We start from the raw sequence: 19,056 nt of genomic DNA, 5'->3' as shown, positions 1-19,056 counted from the left end.
CAAGTTGGAAGGGACCTCAAGGATCATGAATCTCCAGCCCTCCCAGCACAGGCAGGGCCACCAACCTCCACATTTAATATTAGACCCTACCCCATACTTCATAACACAGTAATGAGCCACAAGTAGGACTAGAACGAATGAGATCCCGGTGGATCCCATGTTTGGGTTTCATAGGAATTGTGGATGTGGCATGTACTGCTTACCTGACTGCTGACTGTGTCCTCCATGATCTGGATCCACAAGTTTATCAGTATGAACAGCTAAACAGAGAGGACTTATCACATTCTCCATGTCTGAACAGTACCTTGTCCATTTTTGCCTCTGGAGGTGTTCAAGGCCTGGCTGGCTGGGATCATAGTCATCCTGATCCAGTTGGTGGCAACCCTGTCCTCAAGAGGAGGATGGAACTGCATATTCTTTAAAATCCCTTCCAATCCAAGTCATTCTGTGATCCTATGATTCTTTAGAATATTTCTAAACAAACATTGAGTAAGGAAAACCTGGATTTCCAAATTAGGAAGACACCATGGAAAAGGTTAACAGGGTATTTAGCCTATCAGAGAAGTTTTTTTTTAGGGCTTGAAATGAGGCTCGAGAGGTTTAAAAATAATCCTCTGTTTCTTGAAAACGCTCATAGCTAATACCAGACTGAATGCAGAGCAGCTCCATTTGCACAGAAGAGCCAGAAAGAAAGCACGAGACACTGTCATTTTATATATACATATATAACTGCATATGTATACACATATACTAAAATGCTTTTTTTCTTTTGTCATCTAACCACAGTAATATTCTCAGAATGAAAGCTTTGTGGAAGAGCTTCAGTCACAAGAGATACTTACAATTTATCTTCATAGTTTTTCTTGTCTTAAGGCAAGCAATACAGAACACTGAACCTTATCATCAGAGTCTTGAATTTTGAAGAAATTTTACCTTTTGAAATACTCCAAATATCTTTGTATATAAAAAAACCCATACATAATAAATCAGTTGCTTTGAGGAAATCACAGACCATGATTTTAATAATTTTTAATGAGCATCTTCATCAAAAGATGCCTTAGAAAATTGTCAAGCTTTAAAAATATAATTTTTACTTCCTGTTGTTCCTATTGGCATGACTTCTCAGGATTGCATTCCATCAGCAGCCAAAGACTTCCAACCCCTAATCTAAAAATTGATGCAGGTTGCATTTTATGCCTGCAGCCATTTAGCTCCTCCCTCTTACCTATCTTTACCTTCCTGATGCATTTTGCAGACAGAAATCACACTCCTCCTCAGCTTATGCTCTGTTGTGTGAAAAAAGCTAACAGCCTTATATTTATTTTAAAATACATTTCATAACTGTAAAAATCAATGTACTGCCTCTTCTTGTAAGGAGGTACTGGCACATTAAGGAAAGCACAGCAGCAATGTAGTAAAGGTGACACACTTTATCTCTTCCCTCCCTGCCCCCTCCCCTCCCCCTCCATCTTTCTCTCCTCCAGTTTTTCTTCCTCCATACAAATACAGCTCAGGGAGTCTGTGTGCAGATCTGACACTATTTGTCAGCACCCAAACAAGCTGTAAAATAAATCACACAAGCTAATTTTAGTTCTGGCTGGCAAAGCCAACACTGCTGCTATCCATATACTAATGCCTGTAATTTGGCTCAGAGAAAAATGTTTTGGAGGCAGAATTGTTTAACTCCTTCAAAAGCAGTTGGCCAACTGGGGCTCAACAGGCTTCCAGCTGGCAAGGACACAAGGGATTCTGTTCTCCAATCGAGGTACATTGCTTCTGCCACATAAAATCCTGAATTTGATACGGGTTTTGTTGCAAACTTGGATCTGCCAGCAAACATTATAAGACTTCTGCCACTTTGCTCTAATTAATAACTGAAAACCACCAATTAACTCTAGCGTTGGAGATTTGATTCTTAGTTCAGTTATTTGCAGCATTGCTCACAGAAGCTACTGCATGCGTTAGGGCTCTGTGGTTTGGGGGCACTATGTTGTAGTAGCACTGAATCTTGTCTCAGCAAAATGCTGTAACTTATGATCTTTCTGTTTTTTTTTTTTGTTATTGTTTTGGTTTTTTTGTTTTTTAATTATTCTAGTACATAGTAAGCCATGTAAGTGATCATTTAATGGTACTAATATTATTGTAGTATAGATAATTTTAAAGTAGTTGTGGCAGTGCCCCATTTTCTGCTTCCCTCCCCCTGAATTCAGAGTCACTGTATGTTGAAAATACAGTAACTGCCAAGAAGACCAGAGGTATCCTGGGTTGCACAAAAAAAAGGAATTAAATTAAGGGAGGTGATTCTCCCCCTCTACCCTGCGCTGGTGAGTCAACATCCAGAGTGCTGTATCCAGTTCCGGGCTCCTCAGTGAAAGAAAGATAAGGAACTTCTGGAGAGAGTCCAGTGGAGGGTCACAAAGATGGGCCTTAAGTATCTCTCTTATGAGGAAAGGCTGAGAGACCTGGGACTGCTCAGCCTGTAGGAGACTGAGAAGGGATCTTATAACTGTTGATAAATATCTGAAGAGCAGCAGTCAAGTGGACAGGACTGGACTCTTTTCAGTGGTGTGCAGCAACAGAACAAGGGGCAATCGGCACAAGCTGAAATACAGGAATTTCCATAAGAATACGGGGAAAAACTTTACTGTGAGGATGACAGAGCATTGGAACAGAATGGTGGTGGAGTGTCCTTCTCTGGAGATAAGTCAAGACCCACCCAGATGCTTTCCTGTGTGACCTGCTGTAGGGAACTGCTTTAGCACTGCGTTGGACTTGATGATCTCCATATGTCATATAATCACAGAATCACAGGGTTGAAAGGAACCTCAAGGATGATGAATCTCCAACCCCCCTGCCACAGGCAAGGCCACCAACCTCCCCATTTAATACTAGACCAGGCTGCCCAGGGCCGCATCCAACCTGGCCTTGAACACCTCCAGGGACGGGGCATCCACAACCTCTCTGGGCAGCCTGTTCCAGCACCTCACCACTCCCTCTATAAAGAACTTCCCCCTGACATCCAACCTAAATCTTCCCTCCCTCAACTTAAAAACATTTCCCCTTCTTCTGCAGTTATCAACCATTTCAAAGAGTTGATTGCCCACCTCTTTGTAGGGTCTCGTCCATTCTACCCCTGCAATTCTGTTATGTGAAATATTTCCAGCACCTCCAGACACCGCTTTCTGAAAATCTTTTGTACAGTTTTCTCAAGGCACTGCAGACACATTTGTGCTGCGCTAATCTCACTGCAGCCAGAGAGAACTAGCAGGAGCTTGGAACAAAAGGACAGACTTGGACGTCTGCACCTGGTTCACAGCAGGAACCCACGGCTGGTTTATGCTCCTACACTTTGAGATGTAAAGATTTGGCTGCTTTGTAAGACTGAGACAAGGGCTCGCCATCACCATGCTGCACTTCAAACCGATGCTGTCTTAGGGCAGCAGGAGGCCGCGAGGCCGCAACCCAACTTCTGAGCTCAAGCACAGGCGAGCGGCCTCCACCGGACGAGACCACGAGGGCGCAAACCCGGGGGACGGCGCGGGGAAACCGGAGCTGCGGAAGCGCTTCTCTCCGGCACCGAGGCTCTGCCGATGCTCCTCCGGGAAACACGCGGGCGGCTCAGCCGTGCTAGCCTCAAAAGCTCGCGGCATCAGCAGCGATGACGCCGCAATCTGCCCCCCCGGCGTGATGCGGCAGGTGGTGCTGCCCTACGGCGGCGGCGGCGGTGCGAGGAGGCGAGGGGCGGCGGGGGCGCAGGTGAGCGCTCGCCGTGGTTTCTCCCCCCCTCCTCCGCGTCGCGCATTGCGTTTGTTTCCGGCGGGCGCCGCGCAGGTAACGGGCCGGGGCCGCACTGCCGCAGCCGCACGGCCTTTCCCCTCTTTGGCCCTCTGTCCTCTGTGCAGCGGGCGTTTCCGGCGAGCCCCGACCCCGCGGTGGGCCCGTCCTTTTCCGCTCGCGGCTGTTAGCTCTGGAGCCGAGTGGAGGCGGCGCGGCCTCGCTGCGGTTGTGTCACTGCCTTCTGCAGGGCAGCGCCGGCGGTTGTTTGCGGGCGCGTTTTGTGGCACGGGAGGGCTCGAACGCTGTCGGCTGCGCTCCGTAACCAGACGTGGGGGTGCGGAGCGGAGCTCAGCTCCTGCCTGATGCAGGGTTTCCATCTGTGGAGCGTGTTTGTGCTCATACGTGCGAGTTGCTGACATGATGCATAGCAAATACAACCGACTTGCTTGTTAAAGACTGATAATCAAAAGCCTGATAAATTAGGTTTTGAGAATTCTTAGCTATCAACAAAACCTGGCACTTTTCTTCTGCACTTTATGAAGAATGAGAGGCACGCTGAAAATAAAAGGGAGCCCTTCGTAGTTGTATAAGAAAAGCAGTGAACAGGCTGGTTCCGGTGCTGGCAGTTTGCAATAAGCAGAGGTGATCGGCCATGTAAGCTTAAGCTTTGCTTGCCTGAGAACTATGCAGAATTCTTCCAAATTCAGTGACCTTATGTTTGTTTGTGATTTGTCCATTTGTTTAAGTTGTTTTACTCTATATCCATGAGAGATATTGTGCCCTAAAAGGAGCAGAAATGATCAGGCACAATTATATGTGTGTTTACTCATGATGTTGTCATCATAGCATCACTATAGCATGTGCAGTTGATGCTTCAGCAATAATATAAAAAATAAAGTACAATTTCTAGAATTCTGGAGATGTTTAGGAGAAGACATGATGTGTGTTTGGGTGTATCTTGAAAGATGTTTCAGGTTTGTTGGGATATGTGTTTAGAAATAAGCCTGGTGTGCATTTTTAAGTTGACTGAGACCTCTTGTTTTCTTTCAGATACCTCAGCTTGCAGTAGCAATGGAGGCAGCGTTGCAAACTATGTGGTAATTAAAAATAGACAAAACCATTCCTTGCAGTACAAGACACTTCCAATATTATTCAATGCCTCACATCTCAGAAGATGAAAAGGAGAATGGTTCTGGAAACAATGGAAACACTGAAAAGAAACCTGGGAAAGAATCCTCAGAAGCTTCTCTTCGTGATCCTATAAAGTCGTACTGCATCTCAGATGCCTCAACTGTTTCTTTGGTGTCCAGGGGAGATGGACATTACCCATGGGGATGTCCTGTGACTCATACACGAGAGAAATTTTATACCATTTGCTCAGACTATGCTTTTTTAAACAGAGTAACATCTATTTGTAAAAGCCCAAGTGCTTCAGTTAGTGCCTGCCTGTCAGGCAGTGCTGCCTTAAATGTTGGAAATAACACACCTAGCTTGCTGGGCATTCAAACTGGTGCTTCAGAGATAATCTACAGTGAAGATGCTAACTTGGAAACCTTGTCTGGCAGCCTTGGAAAGCTTCCGCTGGCATGGGAAATTGACAAATCAGAATTCAACAGCGTGACTGCGAATCATAAAAACAAAGCAGGTGAGATGGTGATGTGTGAGTAGTAGAGGAAGAGTTGCTTTTCAGAACTTGCTTGTGAAGGGGCATGGTTGAAACATGTATTTCTTGATGGAGTGCTACAGGAGAGCCTGTACGTCATTTCAAACAACTTGCTCATCAGCAAAAGAGAGTGAGGTAGGAGGAGTGAAAGCCAAATGTAAGTGGCCATCAAACAAGACTGGATTGTTCTTAACTGTGTGTGGTGGCTTTGGTGGCTCTGGTTAGTAGAATCTGATGAATTTTGCAGTGTTTATTTTTGCCTGTTAAATACAGTTTTGTCACTTGAATTGTTGCCAGGTACTGCAGAGGTATGCTTGGAAATTAAAGGTGTGCTTTATTCATTATAAGAAGTAAATGAGATCATTATAGGTATCTAGGAGAGCAGTTTGTTTCTGTAACAAAATTGTATATGTTTTGATTCTCTGTATGTATATGGTGTTAAGGAGCCAGTTCCATTACAACTGGCTTTACTGCCACCTGTGTTCTTTCTCTCAGATTGCAGCTGTGAATCAAGCACCCATATCTGCATGGTTTTCTTTGTTTTGTAATCCCTCTGCTTACCTACAGCTGCCTGTAGCTTCTTTTTTTTTCCTTCTGTTTATTTTTTTGTTCTGATGACTAGCTAGTTAAATAGCTGTATTATCCACCTCATTTTGGATATCCACAGTTTAGCAAAACGTGAACATTTTTAGCAAATTTCTGTTGTATTTTAATGTGTACAAATAGTATCATCAAATAAAATTAAGAAGCAATGATTACATCTTGCCAGATGGTTAATTTAGCCAAAAATAAAATACATGTAGTATGCTTTATTTGGATATGGTGGCTTTTATGGTGGAAATTGCTGTTCCACTACCTTAGTGGCTTGAACAGGATGTATTATTCTCTCTGACTTTGCCTGTAAGCTTTCATCAGAAAGAGTAGCTGGTTGTGAAAAGTAAAATAAAAAATATATATACTTATATAGAGATATAGAGATATAGATTGGCTGTGAAAAGCAAATGTTTAATTATATTTTCCTATACATTTAATGTTATGTGATGGGAAGTTTGTGTTAGGCTGTCTGTTAGTCTGGCAACATATTTTCAGCTTTCAGAGAATGTGTTTCTGGGACAGCTGATGTAACTCAGAGAGTAATCAGATTGACTGCTTTCTCAGATTAGTTGAGCAGATCATTTTTAATTCTCTTAAAAAAAAAAAAAAAAAAAGTTTCTTATGTAGCAAATGGGTTCTTCAGTATTTACAGGCCCTTTGAAAGTCTTGATTGGCTATTTGACCCTTCATCAAAGCGTTTAGTCCCAGTTTGCAATTACACAGGCAGCATCTGTTGTTTGAGGTGCGTGCTATTTCTAACAGTACTTAAGGAATAAGATATAAAAGGTAAGCAAGGTATTAATTTGTTTCTGAAATCTTCTTCACAGGCAACATGAAGAAACAAGTGGCAAAGAAAAAGTCCTCGGACAAAAAAAGCAAACAGTACAAGGAGTGCCCTCAGCTCTCTGCTCTTGAAGATGTGAAGGAAAGGAAAGTGTTGGACCTTCGAAGATGGTAGTATTTATGACATGTGTTTAAGATTATCCTCATGCAGTTTGTTGGTAAACACTGTTGCTTATTATCTAAAACATCTTAAAAATTTCTTAATTGTATTTTACCAGAAAGACTGCATAGACTGTGTGCGCTAAGCATGTGTACTCTAAATCTCATACTTTCTGAAAGAAGGAAAGAATGAGAGCTTCTCATCTGCAGAAATCCTAAAGCTTTTCTCATTTCTGTAAACAACTTTTTGTTTTAATGTGGAATCAATTTATGTGGAAGTTAAGTGCTTAAAACAATGCAGGTTCACTGGCAAGGTCAGGCAAAAACTAACTTCAAGTATAGTACTTATTTTTCTTTTAAGTTTGAAATGCTAGGTAAAAATCTGTCAATTCTATACAGTCTTTGTATACTGTGTGAACACAGTTAATATAATGAATTCATCTGGTCTCTTACATCAGGGAGTTGGAATTAGACTAGAGAATCTGCAACCCAGAATGTCATTTACTGGCAAATGGTTGGAAATGCAGTTTATTAAAAATTTGTATCTTTAGAAAACATGTGTATAGAACCTGTTGTATATCTTACAGGATCATTTGTACAGAACTTCTGTAGGGCTGTTAGAAATTTAGCTGCTTTTTATGAGATGGGGTAGTAATACCTGACAAGCATTAGTGAATTTATTAGTTTTTTTTTTTTTTTTTTTTTTTTTTTTTTCTTCCTGAAAGGATGTGCTTTTCTGTAGAAGTGAAGTAAAAGATTTAGTATAGCCTAGTCCCTCAATGGCATGGCACAAAGCAAAGAAGTTCACGTTGCTCATATGTGTAACTGGATCAAGAATGTTTACTGATGCATTTGTTGTTGCTGTTGATTTAGGTATTGTATTAGTCGACCTCAGTACAAGACTTCTTGTGGAATTTCTTCATTAGTGTCTTGCTGGAATTTCTTGTATAGTACACTGGGGGCTGGCAGGTGAGTCACACATGGACACCCATTTTCCTCTAGAGAATCTAAAATGTGGTGCCAATTACTTTATTAAATAAAACTTTTTTTTTTTTTTTTTCCTCAGTTTACCACCTATTACTCAAGAAGAAGCTTTGCATATATTGGGTTTTCAACCCCCATTTGAGGAGATTAGGTTTGGTCCCTTCACTGGAAATACGACTTTAATGAGGTATGCTCAGTTCTTTTGATGCAGCCAAATAGTTATTACATGGAAAACTAACATGGTATAAACTAAATCATAAAACACCTAAAGATATAGAAGCAATTCATTTATTAAGAAAGGAAAGAAGTTGTGACTGGCGTATGTTAGATCGTAGAGCAGCAGAGCATACATGGGTGCTCTGAGAATGTGTGAAGAGTTTTTGTAATAGCTGTTATCTATGATGTGATGTTACACAGATCATGAGAACATAAATTAAAATGTTTAATTTTTTTAATTCAGTTTGATTAGTGGATGCGCTTCAGTGAATACAATTCCCTGGTTAGGAAATTTATTGGCTCTCATTTTCCTGTTTTTGAAAATGCTTGTTAAGTGCTTATTGGTATCATTAAAACAGCCTGAAATGACACTTGTTTTAATAGTAGCTTTATGTAAAAAAATAAAATTGAGACTTCAAAATGAGCTGAGTTAATTTGTTCCTTTGCTGCAGCAGAACTCTTCAGGATGAGTTTGAGGGGGAAAGATAGGGCTGAAGTCACAGAAGTCCTGGACTTTTAAGTTCTCTTATTTCTGCTCTGCTGCTTTCTGATCTTGAGGAGTAAGGTCTAAAATCTATGCCCTTTCTTTGTTTTATGGAACTCAGAAAATCTTTTACAATTAAATAAGACTATGAGATTTGAACGTCTTGAAAAGGCCTTAGTGTGTTACCCACATGCCAAAGACTGAAAAATTTTTGTGTAAGATTGAAAAATTTTGCAGTTTTCTTAATAGGTCTGTGAATCATATTTCATCTAGTTGATATTCTTTACAGGCAGTGTGTATGATTTGTCACAGACTGTGGGTGCTGGATTTGAAAACGTGGCAGCAGTCTGTTCTTAAATAGTGGCATACTGTCTAGATTATTGAAGTGTCGTGTGAACTTCCTTCTCTGACTGAGAAGACTCAGACCCAGTTGTTTTTTTTTTTTTTTTAATCTCTTAGGAATATGTCAATCCTTACAGAACAAGCTTATAGTACATTCTGCCACTTTATCTTAACAGTCTGTACAGCAGAAAGTATAACTTGGCGTTCTTCTTTCTTTTTGCCTGTGAGTGCCCTAAATGCTACAGAAAAGCACTTTTTTAGTGTTTTTTTCCTAGACAAATAATTTTTAAACATATGGCTGACTGGAAAACAGGAGGGCTGAGAGACAAACCCATCCTAACATAATTTTATGATTGAGATATTATCTTGGGGAAATATGAATTTGAATCCTCTAGCGTTGCAAGATGAAGTGAATATCTGAGACAGACCTGCTGTCACTTGCTGTTGTGAGGAGTTCTGGCACTGGGCTCATGTAATGCTTTGGGAACATGACAGAAGCCCAGTGTGATATGCAAGAAGTCCTACTGAAGTCTCTTGTCTTCTAATGTTTTAGAAGATTCCCACTGCGTGCCTTACAAATCATGGCTGGAACTTGGCAATACAGAGGTTGGGCCTTTCTGAAGGCTGAATAACTGAAAATTAGGTGCAACTGGCATGAACAGAATAGGGCTAACATTCCTAAATCCAATGCTTTGCTAATTATGCGTTCCATAAAGGGTCTGAAAAAGCAAAGAAGAAAGCTCTCAGTATTTATTTACCTTCCTAGAATGATTTGTTTGTGTTGTGGTAATTTGCAGTCCATATACTAGTGTTACAGGTACTTAGTAGCACCCTTTAACTTCTTTTCTAAACTGTCAAGCAGGGAAGTGAGGAAAAAATAAAATTGCATTTAATAACTCTTGAGTTACTGCAATCTTTAAACTTATTGTTTCAGATGGTTTAGGCAAATAAATGATCACTTCCATATCAAGGGTTGCTCATATGTTCTTTATAAACCTCATGGAAAGAACAAGACAGCTGGAGAAACTGGTAAGTAGCTAATCCTAAAGCATTCACCTTACTGTATCTAAATTGAAAAAAGTCTGCAATGTACTGCATTTGGCAGTGCAAATTATTTAGTGCTTCTGTTTCAGGTAAGCTTCAAATATCCTGTCTGTAGAATTTTAAAGTAGCCAGGTTTCCTGGCTGTGTTTTCTGTAATACTGGAGAAGCAGCAATTTTTTAATTATTATTTCAACATTTTAGAAATCTCTGTATAAAGATTTAGAATGTACAGCATCAGAGTATTAATATAATAATTAAACGTTTTGTACTTCTAAAAATAATTTTCTGAAGTTGTATTCATTGATAGTGATGGTTGTATACCATGATAATGATAGGACAAGGGCGAATTGTTTTAAACTAAGACATTGGAAATTTAGGTTAGATATTCTGAAGAGGTTTTTCACTCTGAGAGGTGGTATGATTTTGATGTATTTACAGACTTTATATTCCATTTCCTTAGCACAGTCTGTGGCAGATGTTAACTTTTTTGTGCCAAGACAGCAATAAAACACTAGGTCAAAAGTTTTGAATCGTTATTTTGCATGTCCCTGTCAGAGCACATACTCTAATTTAAAAAAATAAGTGATGTAACTATTTTGTAGTAGGAAGTACAACTTTGTTGTTGCTGAATATGCTATGCTGGATCGAAAGCACTCTGAGCTGTTACATCAACTTTCTTTTGTAGCTGTGGGGGCCCTTGCAAAGCTAACGCGTGGACTGAAAGATGAATCAATGGCCTACATCTACCATTGCCAAAACCACTATTTTTGTCCAATTGGATTTGAAGCAACCCCAGTAAAAGCTAGTAAAGCATATAGGTGAGATTGGATGCTTATACTTATTTTAGTGGAGAAATGTACAGAAAAACTTACTGCAAGTTGATACCAGTTTTCTCCTTTAATGGTATTGTGTATGTTGTGAAAACATTTGTGTCCGAACTAGCAAAACACTCTGTATTCTTAAATAAATGATTTAAAGCTAAAAACAACTGAGCAAGCTAGACTGAGAGAACTTAAACAAAACCCATCAGTGGTAGTTAGAATCACTTAAAGATGTCTATTTGTATGGAGTAGTTATTTACAGGAAGGACAATTAGCAAGTCTGGAAAAAAAACAAAAACAAACCAGACTTAAAAGCAAGGTGAAAGTGCATATATGACTTAGGGACTAGAAGTAAAAAGCTTTGAAGTGCTAATCCATTGTGGAGCAGACATGATGAAATCTGCAAATGCTGAAACAAGTATTTGTTTATTTTGAGAACAGGGGATCTTGTAGTACTGCACTATTGTGCTTATGTATGTTTGCAGTGTTGACTAAGAACAGTGACAAAATTAGAGTGTAAAACTTAGAAAAATAAGTAAAACTTTCTGAATAATTTGTTACCGAGAATCTTGAAAAGAGGGATGGTGAGAAGCTTGAAGAAATTTCTGTCATAGTATGTTTGGCTTTTATAAATGACTACTGTAGTGCTGAAACACTTCTTGAAGAGAAGGGAAAATGTAATATGACAATTGTTTTAGAATAAAAATATGATTTTAATTTCAGATTTGTCAGTAATTTGACATTGCTCAGGATAAAATAGTGGAACAGTCAGTATGAGTTTCAGTTATATATAGGTTTAAATGGAAAATGATGGCATTGAAATTCATACTTACATTAGGTTAAATTCTGTGTAAAACCACAAATTTCCTCAAGATTGACATTTTTCAGCCCTAGCAAACTTCATCTGAGACTCTGTAATGTTATTAACTTGCTACTTTATGATATACTGAGAGTAGTTTTTCTTCTTTGTGCATCATTTGCGGAATCATACTCAAATTGTTATTCCTGTCTCTAAGTTGTGGTTGTCTCAGGTTGTGAACAGTATGTGTCAGAGGTTTTCTTGATGCACTTTAGCAAGGTTCATCTGCTGATCAGTATTTAGTAATGGTATCAATGGGCATGAGAAAACAATCTCTGACAAAATTAACAGATCCCAATAGCAGGAAATAAGATGTAATGAAGAGTGTAAGTCACTGGTGTGAGGTGAGCCTCAGTCTTGTACTTTGCTTACCAGCCAGTCTGTGATTTGGCTGTGTTGAAATATGTAGTGTCACGTCAGGAAATGAAGAAATGTTAACTGTGCTTTTAGAATTTAGAGTGGTAGCTGTATGGGTGCAATAAAGCATAATCACCTGAATCTAATCTGTTCCCAGTGTAAGGCTGTAACCAAGGGATTAATGAAAATTTCTATAGTCATAGAGCTGAAAAAGACCACCGAGATCATCTAGTTCGACTGGTGACCCATCACCATCACGTCCTCTAAACCATGTGCCTCAGGGATGGTGATTCCACCACTACCCAGGGCAGCCTGTTCCAATGGCTCTCCACTTCTTTGGAGAATAAATTTCTCCCAGTATCCAACCTGAAACTTCCTTGGTGTAACTTGAGGCCATTACTTCTCATTCTATCACTGTTACCTAGGAGAAGAGGCCAATCCCCATCTTGCTACACCCTCCTGTCAGGTAACTTTATAGAGTGATGGTGTCTCCCCTGAGCCTCCTCCAGAATAACAATCCCGATTCCCACACATGTTCCTTTTGAGTCTTGATCTCTGTACCCTTCACAGCTTCATTGCCCTTCTCTGGTCGTACTCTGGGGTCTCAGATGTCTTCCTTGTAGTGAGGGACCCAAAACTGAACGTAGCACTCGAGGTGTAGCTTCAGTAATGCTGAGTAGAGAGGGACAGCCACCTCCCTAGTCTTGCTGGCTTATCTATTTCTGATGCAAGCCAGGATGCTGTAGGCCTTCTTGGCCACCTGGGAACACTTCTGGCTCATGTTCATCTGGCTATCAACACCCCCAGGTCCATTTCTTCCACACAGCCTTCCAGCCACTCTGCCCCAAGCCCAGAGCGTTGCAGGGGGTTGCTGTGACCAAAGTGCAGGACCCAGCACACGGTCATGTTGAAGCTCATACAATTAGCCTCAGCCTGTTGATCCTGCATTTCTAGATTCCTCTGTAGGGCCTTCATGTTCTCGGGTAGATCAACACTTCCTCCCAACTTGCTGCCATTTGCAGGCTTTCTAAGGTTGCATTCAATTCCCTCATCAGTATATGAACAAAAGAACATATAAGGTGGTTGTGGGTTTTTTTCCATGCTTTTATTTTTATTTTTTTTGAATTGAGGTTTAATACACTGACATGCTATGTGGTGACAAGGGTGGCCCAGTTTGAAGTTCAGCACATTAATCTACTTAAGATTACTAAACAGTTAATGACTTGCTTACTCCATCACTTACTAAGAGTACGCACTGGAAGAACAAAGGAGTTAAAGTAATAAATAAAATGTGCAAATTAGATTGAAAGTGCAGTTAAAAAAAAAAAAAAAAAGTGGTGTGATCCAGTGAGTGGAAATTTCTGATGCCTTGTAAATCTAGTTTGAATTTACGTTGCTTAGTAGTGAACAAAAGCAGTGATTATAGTATTTTACCCATGATTGAAATGGATTCTCAGTCACTACTGTTATTATTTTTAAGTCAATATTGGGTTTCTTTTTCTTAACAACAGATCTCTCCTAAAGATGTAATATGAAGTAATGAATTCAAGGAGCTTTTACAGTCTTATTTTAGGCTGGGGCTCAAACCATAGGAGCATCCTGTTTTCTTTCTGTCTTCTAACATCTTGCTCTGAAAAATCATGTTAGTACCCCGGAGGTGCTGGCATTAGATTTGGTAGTAATTCTTGTATACTTTTTGCTAGTTATATAACTAGAAAAGGTTTTTCTGGTTATAGAAAAACTTTTGATTAACTGTAATACTAAGAGACCTTTAAGCTTCAAGTGAAATGGGTAGATAGATTGCTAGGCTGAGCTTAGAAGACAGTTCTTAGGTCAACCATAGACTTCCTATGATCTTAGGTTGCTGGATTTGGACTCGGGAGACCTGGGTTCGGTTCCCAGTTCAACCACAGACTTCCGTTGTGATTTTAGGTAAGTCAATCTATCCTGTGTCTTAGTTTACCAAGTGTGGGATGATGGAGTACATTGTTACTTTACAGGGAATGTTAGGAATAAGTAAGAAATAGTTGCAAGCAGTAAGGCCATATACTGTTTATTACCTAGGCAGGAAAAATGTCAGCTTTTGTTACTGTTGAAACTGAAGTAGCTTTTCATTGGATAATTACACACGGGGAAGTCACAGGGCTATGTATGTGACCTGTCTGCCCTAATGCCTGTCACGAACTTTTCCTGAAACAGTTACTACAGGCCATGAATTTCTGGAAAGTTGCTCGCAAATGTGAATTAGTATCAGTTGATGGCTTGGTTTGCTTTGTTTTTATAGGTTAGGTGTTCAGGATAAAGTGACTAACATTAGGAGTTATTTTCCTATATGTTGCCCTATTTCTTTTAATAATAACTGTTAGAGGGGCTGTAGTTTAAAAATGGTGGAAGGAGCTAATTGATGGCTCTGTCAAAACTGGGGGGTAAAGTGTTTGTTCCCCTCTCACATGGCTCTTCACAACTCTTACTTGTATTCTTGTACGTATGTTTATATTTAGATCTTACCCTAGATTGCCTTTCAACTAAGTAAAGCAATTTTGAAGATCTGTCTTTTCTCTGAATAGTAAGCAGTAGTATTTCTGTCTTGCTTAGATATATATAACATCTTTGTAATTTATATGGATATTTTAATCTTTCTTCCTTTTTAGTATGCACAGTAAGTCTTACTAGCATTATATCTTCTATTGAACAGAGGTCGTGTTTTGCAGCAAGAAGTAGAATACTGGATCTTAATTGGAGAGCCGAGCAGAAAACATCCAACAATACACTGTAAAAGGTATGTTATTTCATAAGAATTTTTAAGTTAGGCATTTTTAAAGAGCAAGCAATTTGTATGTATCTCCTAAGGGCCACTAACAGACTTGTCTGCTGAATTCATTTCTACTGAATGAATATGCTGTAGTTTTAAGAGAAGCAGTTGCTTTAATGGGAAGCTTCATCTTGACTTCAGGGCTAGCTTTGCAATTTTAGATGTGGCAGGACAGAGGAAAACCCAAGTCTGTTTCTCTTAGATGTGACAGCATATTAGTCAGGCAGAGAAGACACGTAATGTGCCTGCAATCATATCAGATGTGATTTATAGGCTGTGTGAACCTTGACTGAGCACTGGATGTCTCAAGATCTAGTTTAGATGTAGGTAAAGCCTGTAATCTGCTGCATCATTAGTTTATGCATACATAAAACTAATATATTCATGGTGAGGTCTTGTTTGTAAGAAGTTGGTGAGTAAACTAGTTGCACAGTCTAGGACAGCTAGAGGGTTCTGTATTGAAGTTTTCTTGATTTAATTTATCATGGCAAATGTAACTGTTAAACAGTTTTCTCAGCTTTATTTGATGTTCTATTTAGTAGAGCTTAGTATTAATATCTGGAAGGAGAGAACAGTGCAAAAGAATACTATTTCTCAGGAAAGAAGTTCCTTAGCCAAAACAAAAATTTTAACAAATATGCTCTGTCATGCAGGCCAGTTTATTATGCAGTAGGGTTTATTTAATAAATTAGGAAAAGAGTTGCTGGGAGGGCAAGAAAGTCACAGAACTACTTTTTCTTTTCTTTATTCTCTCAATTATTTTGAAAGAGCTTATCTGATATAGACAGACTTGGTTTGTGATGTGACTGTCCACAACTGTGAATAGCTGCATGTTTTGGACTGCTGAGATTAAGTGCAATAAAACAAAAAATCACACTATGTATGTGTTTCCTTTATTGAGAAGCATAATCCTATGCATCCTGCTGACAAACATTGTCCTGTGGTGTATGAACTACAAATGGGAAATGCAAACTCATTTAATACAATAGATGTCACCATGGTAAAAAACCAGTAATTCCTCAGTCCCACCAAGAGCTAGCAAAAAGTTCTGTGTATTAGGTAGGATGGGGAAAAAGGTTGGGACAGAAATCTGTTTTCTGAACTTGGAAGGTGATATAAAAGAGAAATGTGTAATTTGCCGTTTGAAGAACTGAAAAAGTGATATATAGACACAAAGATGTGTAAAATACAGGGATAGTTATTTGCACTGGTCTAGAAAGAGCTATGAAATTGTGAAGAGCTGAGTAGATGGGGAATTATTGAATTAGAGGTGGGACTTGAACAGAATGGAAGTGTGGGTTATGGGTAAAACTGTCTAGTAGAAACATTTAATGGATGAGGAAAACAAGGATTTGACTGAAATGCAATGCAACAGCAAAAGGTATGGTACAGTAAAAGGAACTTTTCTCTTTGCCAAAAGTACATTTAGCTTCTTCCTTTCAAAAGTTGGTGAGTTGGCAAGCAACACAACAAATGACTTTTGATGCAATTGTTCGTTTTGGAAGCTATTAACTAAGAGCAATACAATATCTGTGAATGCTTCAATTTAAAAAAATTAAGTTTTTATATCTAACTTGATGTCTCCAATACAGAGGTGTTTATATTTTACACATTTGTTTATCTTTAAATTTCTTGTAAGACTGTTTAAAACCTCAGATTTCTATTCTTCTGTGTGTAAAGGAGGTGCATGGTTTTGAGGCTTCAAATTCTCAGCAGAGTAGTAATCTTATTTTGTAGGTGGGCAGATATTGTCACTGACCTAAACACCCAAAATCCAGAGTACCTAGATATTCGACACCTAGAGAGAGGACTGCAGCATCGGAAAACAAAGAAGGTAAGGTAAATGCTATTTAGAAGGAAGAAAATTTGTGATAAATTTTGGCAAACCTGTTCATACTTAAGCAGTTAAAAACTTTTTATGAAGTGATTGCAGAAGGAAAAAGTCAAGTGTGTGTACTCACATGCAGTCATGAATGTTTACTTGCAGAACAAGACATGATTTAACAGTAACCTGGCATATGCTAGGCTGTTTGCCTATACCATATATTTGGTAAAAATATTTAACCTTTGTTGGCTTAAAATGAAGCTGCAGCAAGTATGGAAATATTCTACAGATAAATTATAGACTGATCCTCTGAATCCTCTTGATGCTACATGTAGTCTGGAAAGAAAATACGGTAGAGTATCAGACAGAAGAATGCATGCGCATCTGTTAACTTTATTTATTGTTATGTATTATTTATGTATCGTAACTATATATATTACTGTATTTCTTTCTATAGATAAGCTTCTATCTTGTGTGTGGGAGAGGGGACTCTATTTTTAATTTGCAGGTTGAAAGTCTGACATAATGTGCTGGAGAGATTACTTGAAATGTGGTGATATGGAAGATGGTGTCAGCATGATGACAAGAGACCAGAACAGACAATTTGTGTGAAGATGGCTGGAAAATAAAAACACTAACAGAACATAGGTTGTGTTAGCAATAGTTTGTACTAAACCATGAAGAATAAAGTGGATTATTTAAAAAGATAAGAAAGAAAACAGATGAATCATAGACTGACCAAGGCTGGAATACACCTCCAGGATCATCTAGTCCAACTGTCCACCTACCACCAATATTTTGGCACTAAAACAGTAATACGTCTAAACATTTCTTGAACACTTCCAGGGATGGTGACTCAACTGCCCATTCCAAGACCTCTGGGAAATTATCAGAATTGATTGAGCAAAGTTTTTTGTTTTGTGGGTATGCTTTTGTGTTGCTATAGTTGTTGGCTTGTTTGTTGCTGATTGATTTATTTATTTTTAAAGAATTCTGTTACCTGAGAATATCTTTATTTCAAATATCTACTTAAGCACGAAAGCACATTTGTAATTTATAACAAAGAACTTTTTAAATTTTGTTAGGTTGGAGGAAATCTTCATTGCATCATCGCCTTTCAGAGACTTAACTGGCAAAGATTTGGTCCTTGGAATATTCCATTTGGAAGTGTCAGACAGGATAAGCAATCCCTAACACAAGGACAAGGTATTGCCAAATCTGAAAGTGAAGACAATATCTCTAAAAAACAACATGGACGACTGGGTCGATCTTTCAGTGCTGGTTTCCATCCAGAGTCTACGTGGAAAAAATCTAGTCTTCGTGAGAGAAGGAACAGCGGGTATCAGAGCTATAATGATTATGATGGAGATGATTAGAATGAACTTCAGGTAATAGAGTTTATACATCAAAGTCAGTTTTAATCAACACAGAGTAGGGGTTTATTAGTCCTAGGATACATATGAATAGAAAATATGGTATAAAATACAGCTTTGTAATCCTTAGATCAGTTATGAATTATACGGTTGCAGTGGATGGCATCTGATACATGAACTGACAGATAAGCACAGATTATTGTACTTTTGTAATCAAAAGCAGATATGACAGCTAAATCAATCACTTACTTTGAAATGACTATATTATATCCTGATCTGTGAGAATAAAACAGCAGATTGAAATTAGCCAGTGCAACAGATTTCATTGAAAATACTTGATATTCAGAAGCATGAAAATGTACTATATGACTTTATAAAAAGGCTTATACTGCATATGGTATAAGGATAAAAGTAAACATTTGCCTTCCTTTTTAGCATTCCATTTTGTTAAGGCTGCTGATATCCAGTGAAAAGAAAGAAATTACATAGGTTAGAAAACCTTGTCAGATTAACAAAATGAATGTATATTCTCAATCTAGTTGTCAGTAGAATTCTCTGAGTCAGATAATGGTGTTTTGTAGGTAGATCCCAGTTACTTTTCCCATAGTGAGATACCTGTTTTAGACTGAGAAGAATTGCTGGTGGCAAGGAAAGTTTGAAGAGGGTCATTTACTGCTTTTGCTCTGTGGATACAGTAGCAGGTTTCCTATCCTGTGAGCTCTGGTGAGCAGTGACTGCGTAACACAAACTTGTGAAAATCAGTTTTATAAAGCTGCATTTAACCTGAGCCCAATGAGCTGGCTGAACAGAGTGTTCTGCTGGCAATTCTTTTCCTTGTTCAGTCTTAAAACTGCTGCTGTTTTTGTGCTGCTCTCTTAATTTTGTATGAAGGTGATGCAAGTGCCCAAAACTGCTGGCAGCCCTTATGATATACCTCTATGCCAGCAAACAATCCATGTCTTT

At 38.9% G+C, this 19,056-nt stretch overlaps 1 protein-coding gene across 4 annotated transcripts; it reads left to right on the top strand.

Annotated features, from left to right (window-relative positions):
- The first annotated feature begins 3,549 nt into the window (after nucleotides 1-3,549).
- BIVM (basic, immunoglobulin-like variable motif containing) lies at nucleotides 3,550-18,396 on the top strand. 4 transcript variants are annotated; one of them, XM_048933945.1, is made up of 11 exons: nucleotides 3,550-3,756; nucleotides 4,828-5,422; nucleotides 6,862-6,988; nucleotides 7,850-7,945; nucleotides 8,043-8,147; nucleotides 9,937-10,031; nucleotides 10,732-10,864; nucleotides 13,944-14,015; nucleotides 14,779-14,862; nucleotides 16,633-16,729; nucleotides 17,806-18,396. In XM_048933945.1, exons 2-11 carry the CDS (start codon nucleotides 4,933-4,935, stop codon nucleotides 18,094-18,096), a joined length of 1,590 nt encoding a protein of 529 aa, XP_048789902.1. In that variant the 5' UTR covers nucleotides 3,550-3,756; nucleotides 4,828-4,932; the 3' UTR covers nucleotides 18,097-18,396. The 4 variants fall into 4 exon arrangements, with proteins under 4 accessions (XP_048789902.1, XP_048789892.1, XP_048789912.1 ...); XM_048933935.1 differs by having other exon boundaries at nucleotides 3,550-3,831; XM_048933941.1 differs by lacking the exon at nucleotides 3,550-3,756 and adding an exon at nucleotides 3,862-4,419.
- The last annotated feature ends 660 nt before the right edge of the window (nucleotides 18,397-19,056 follow it).

The sequence above is a fragment of the Lagopus muta genome, chromosome 1 (assembly GCF_023343835.1).
Source record: "Lagopus muta isolate bLagMut1 chromosome 1, bLagMut1 primary, whole genome shotgun sequence".
Taxonomy (NCBI): domain Eukaryota; kingdom Metazoa; phylum Chordata; class Aves; order Galliformes; family Phasianidae; genus Lagopus; species Lagopus muta.
This window is presented reverse-complemented; position numbering and strand designations above follow the sequence as displayed.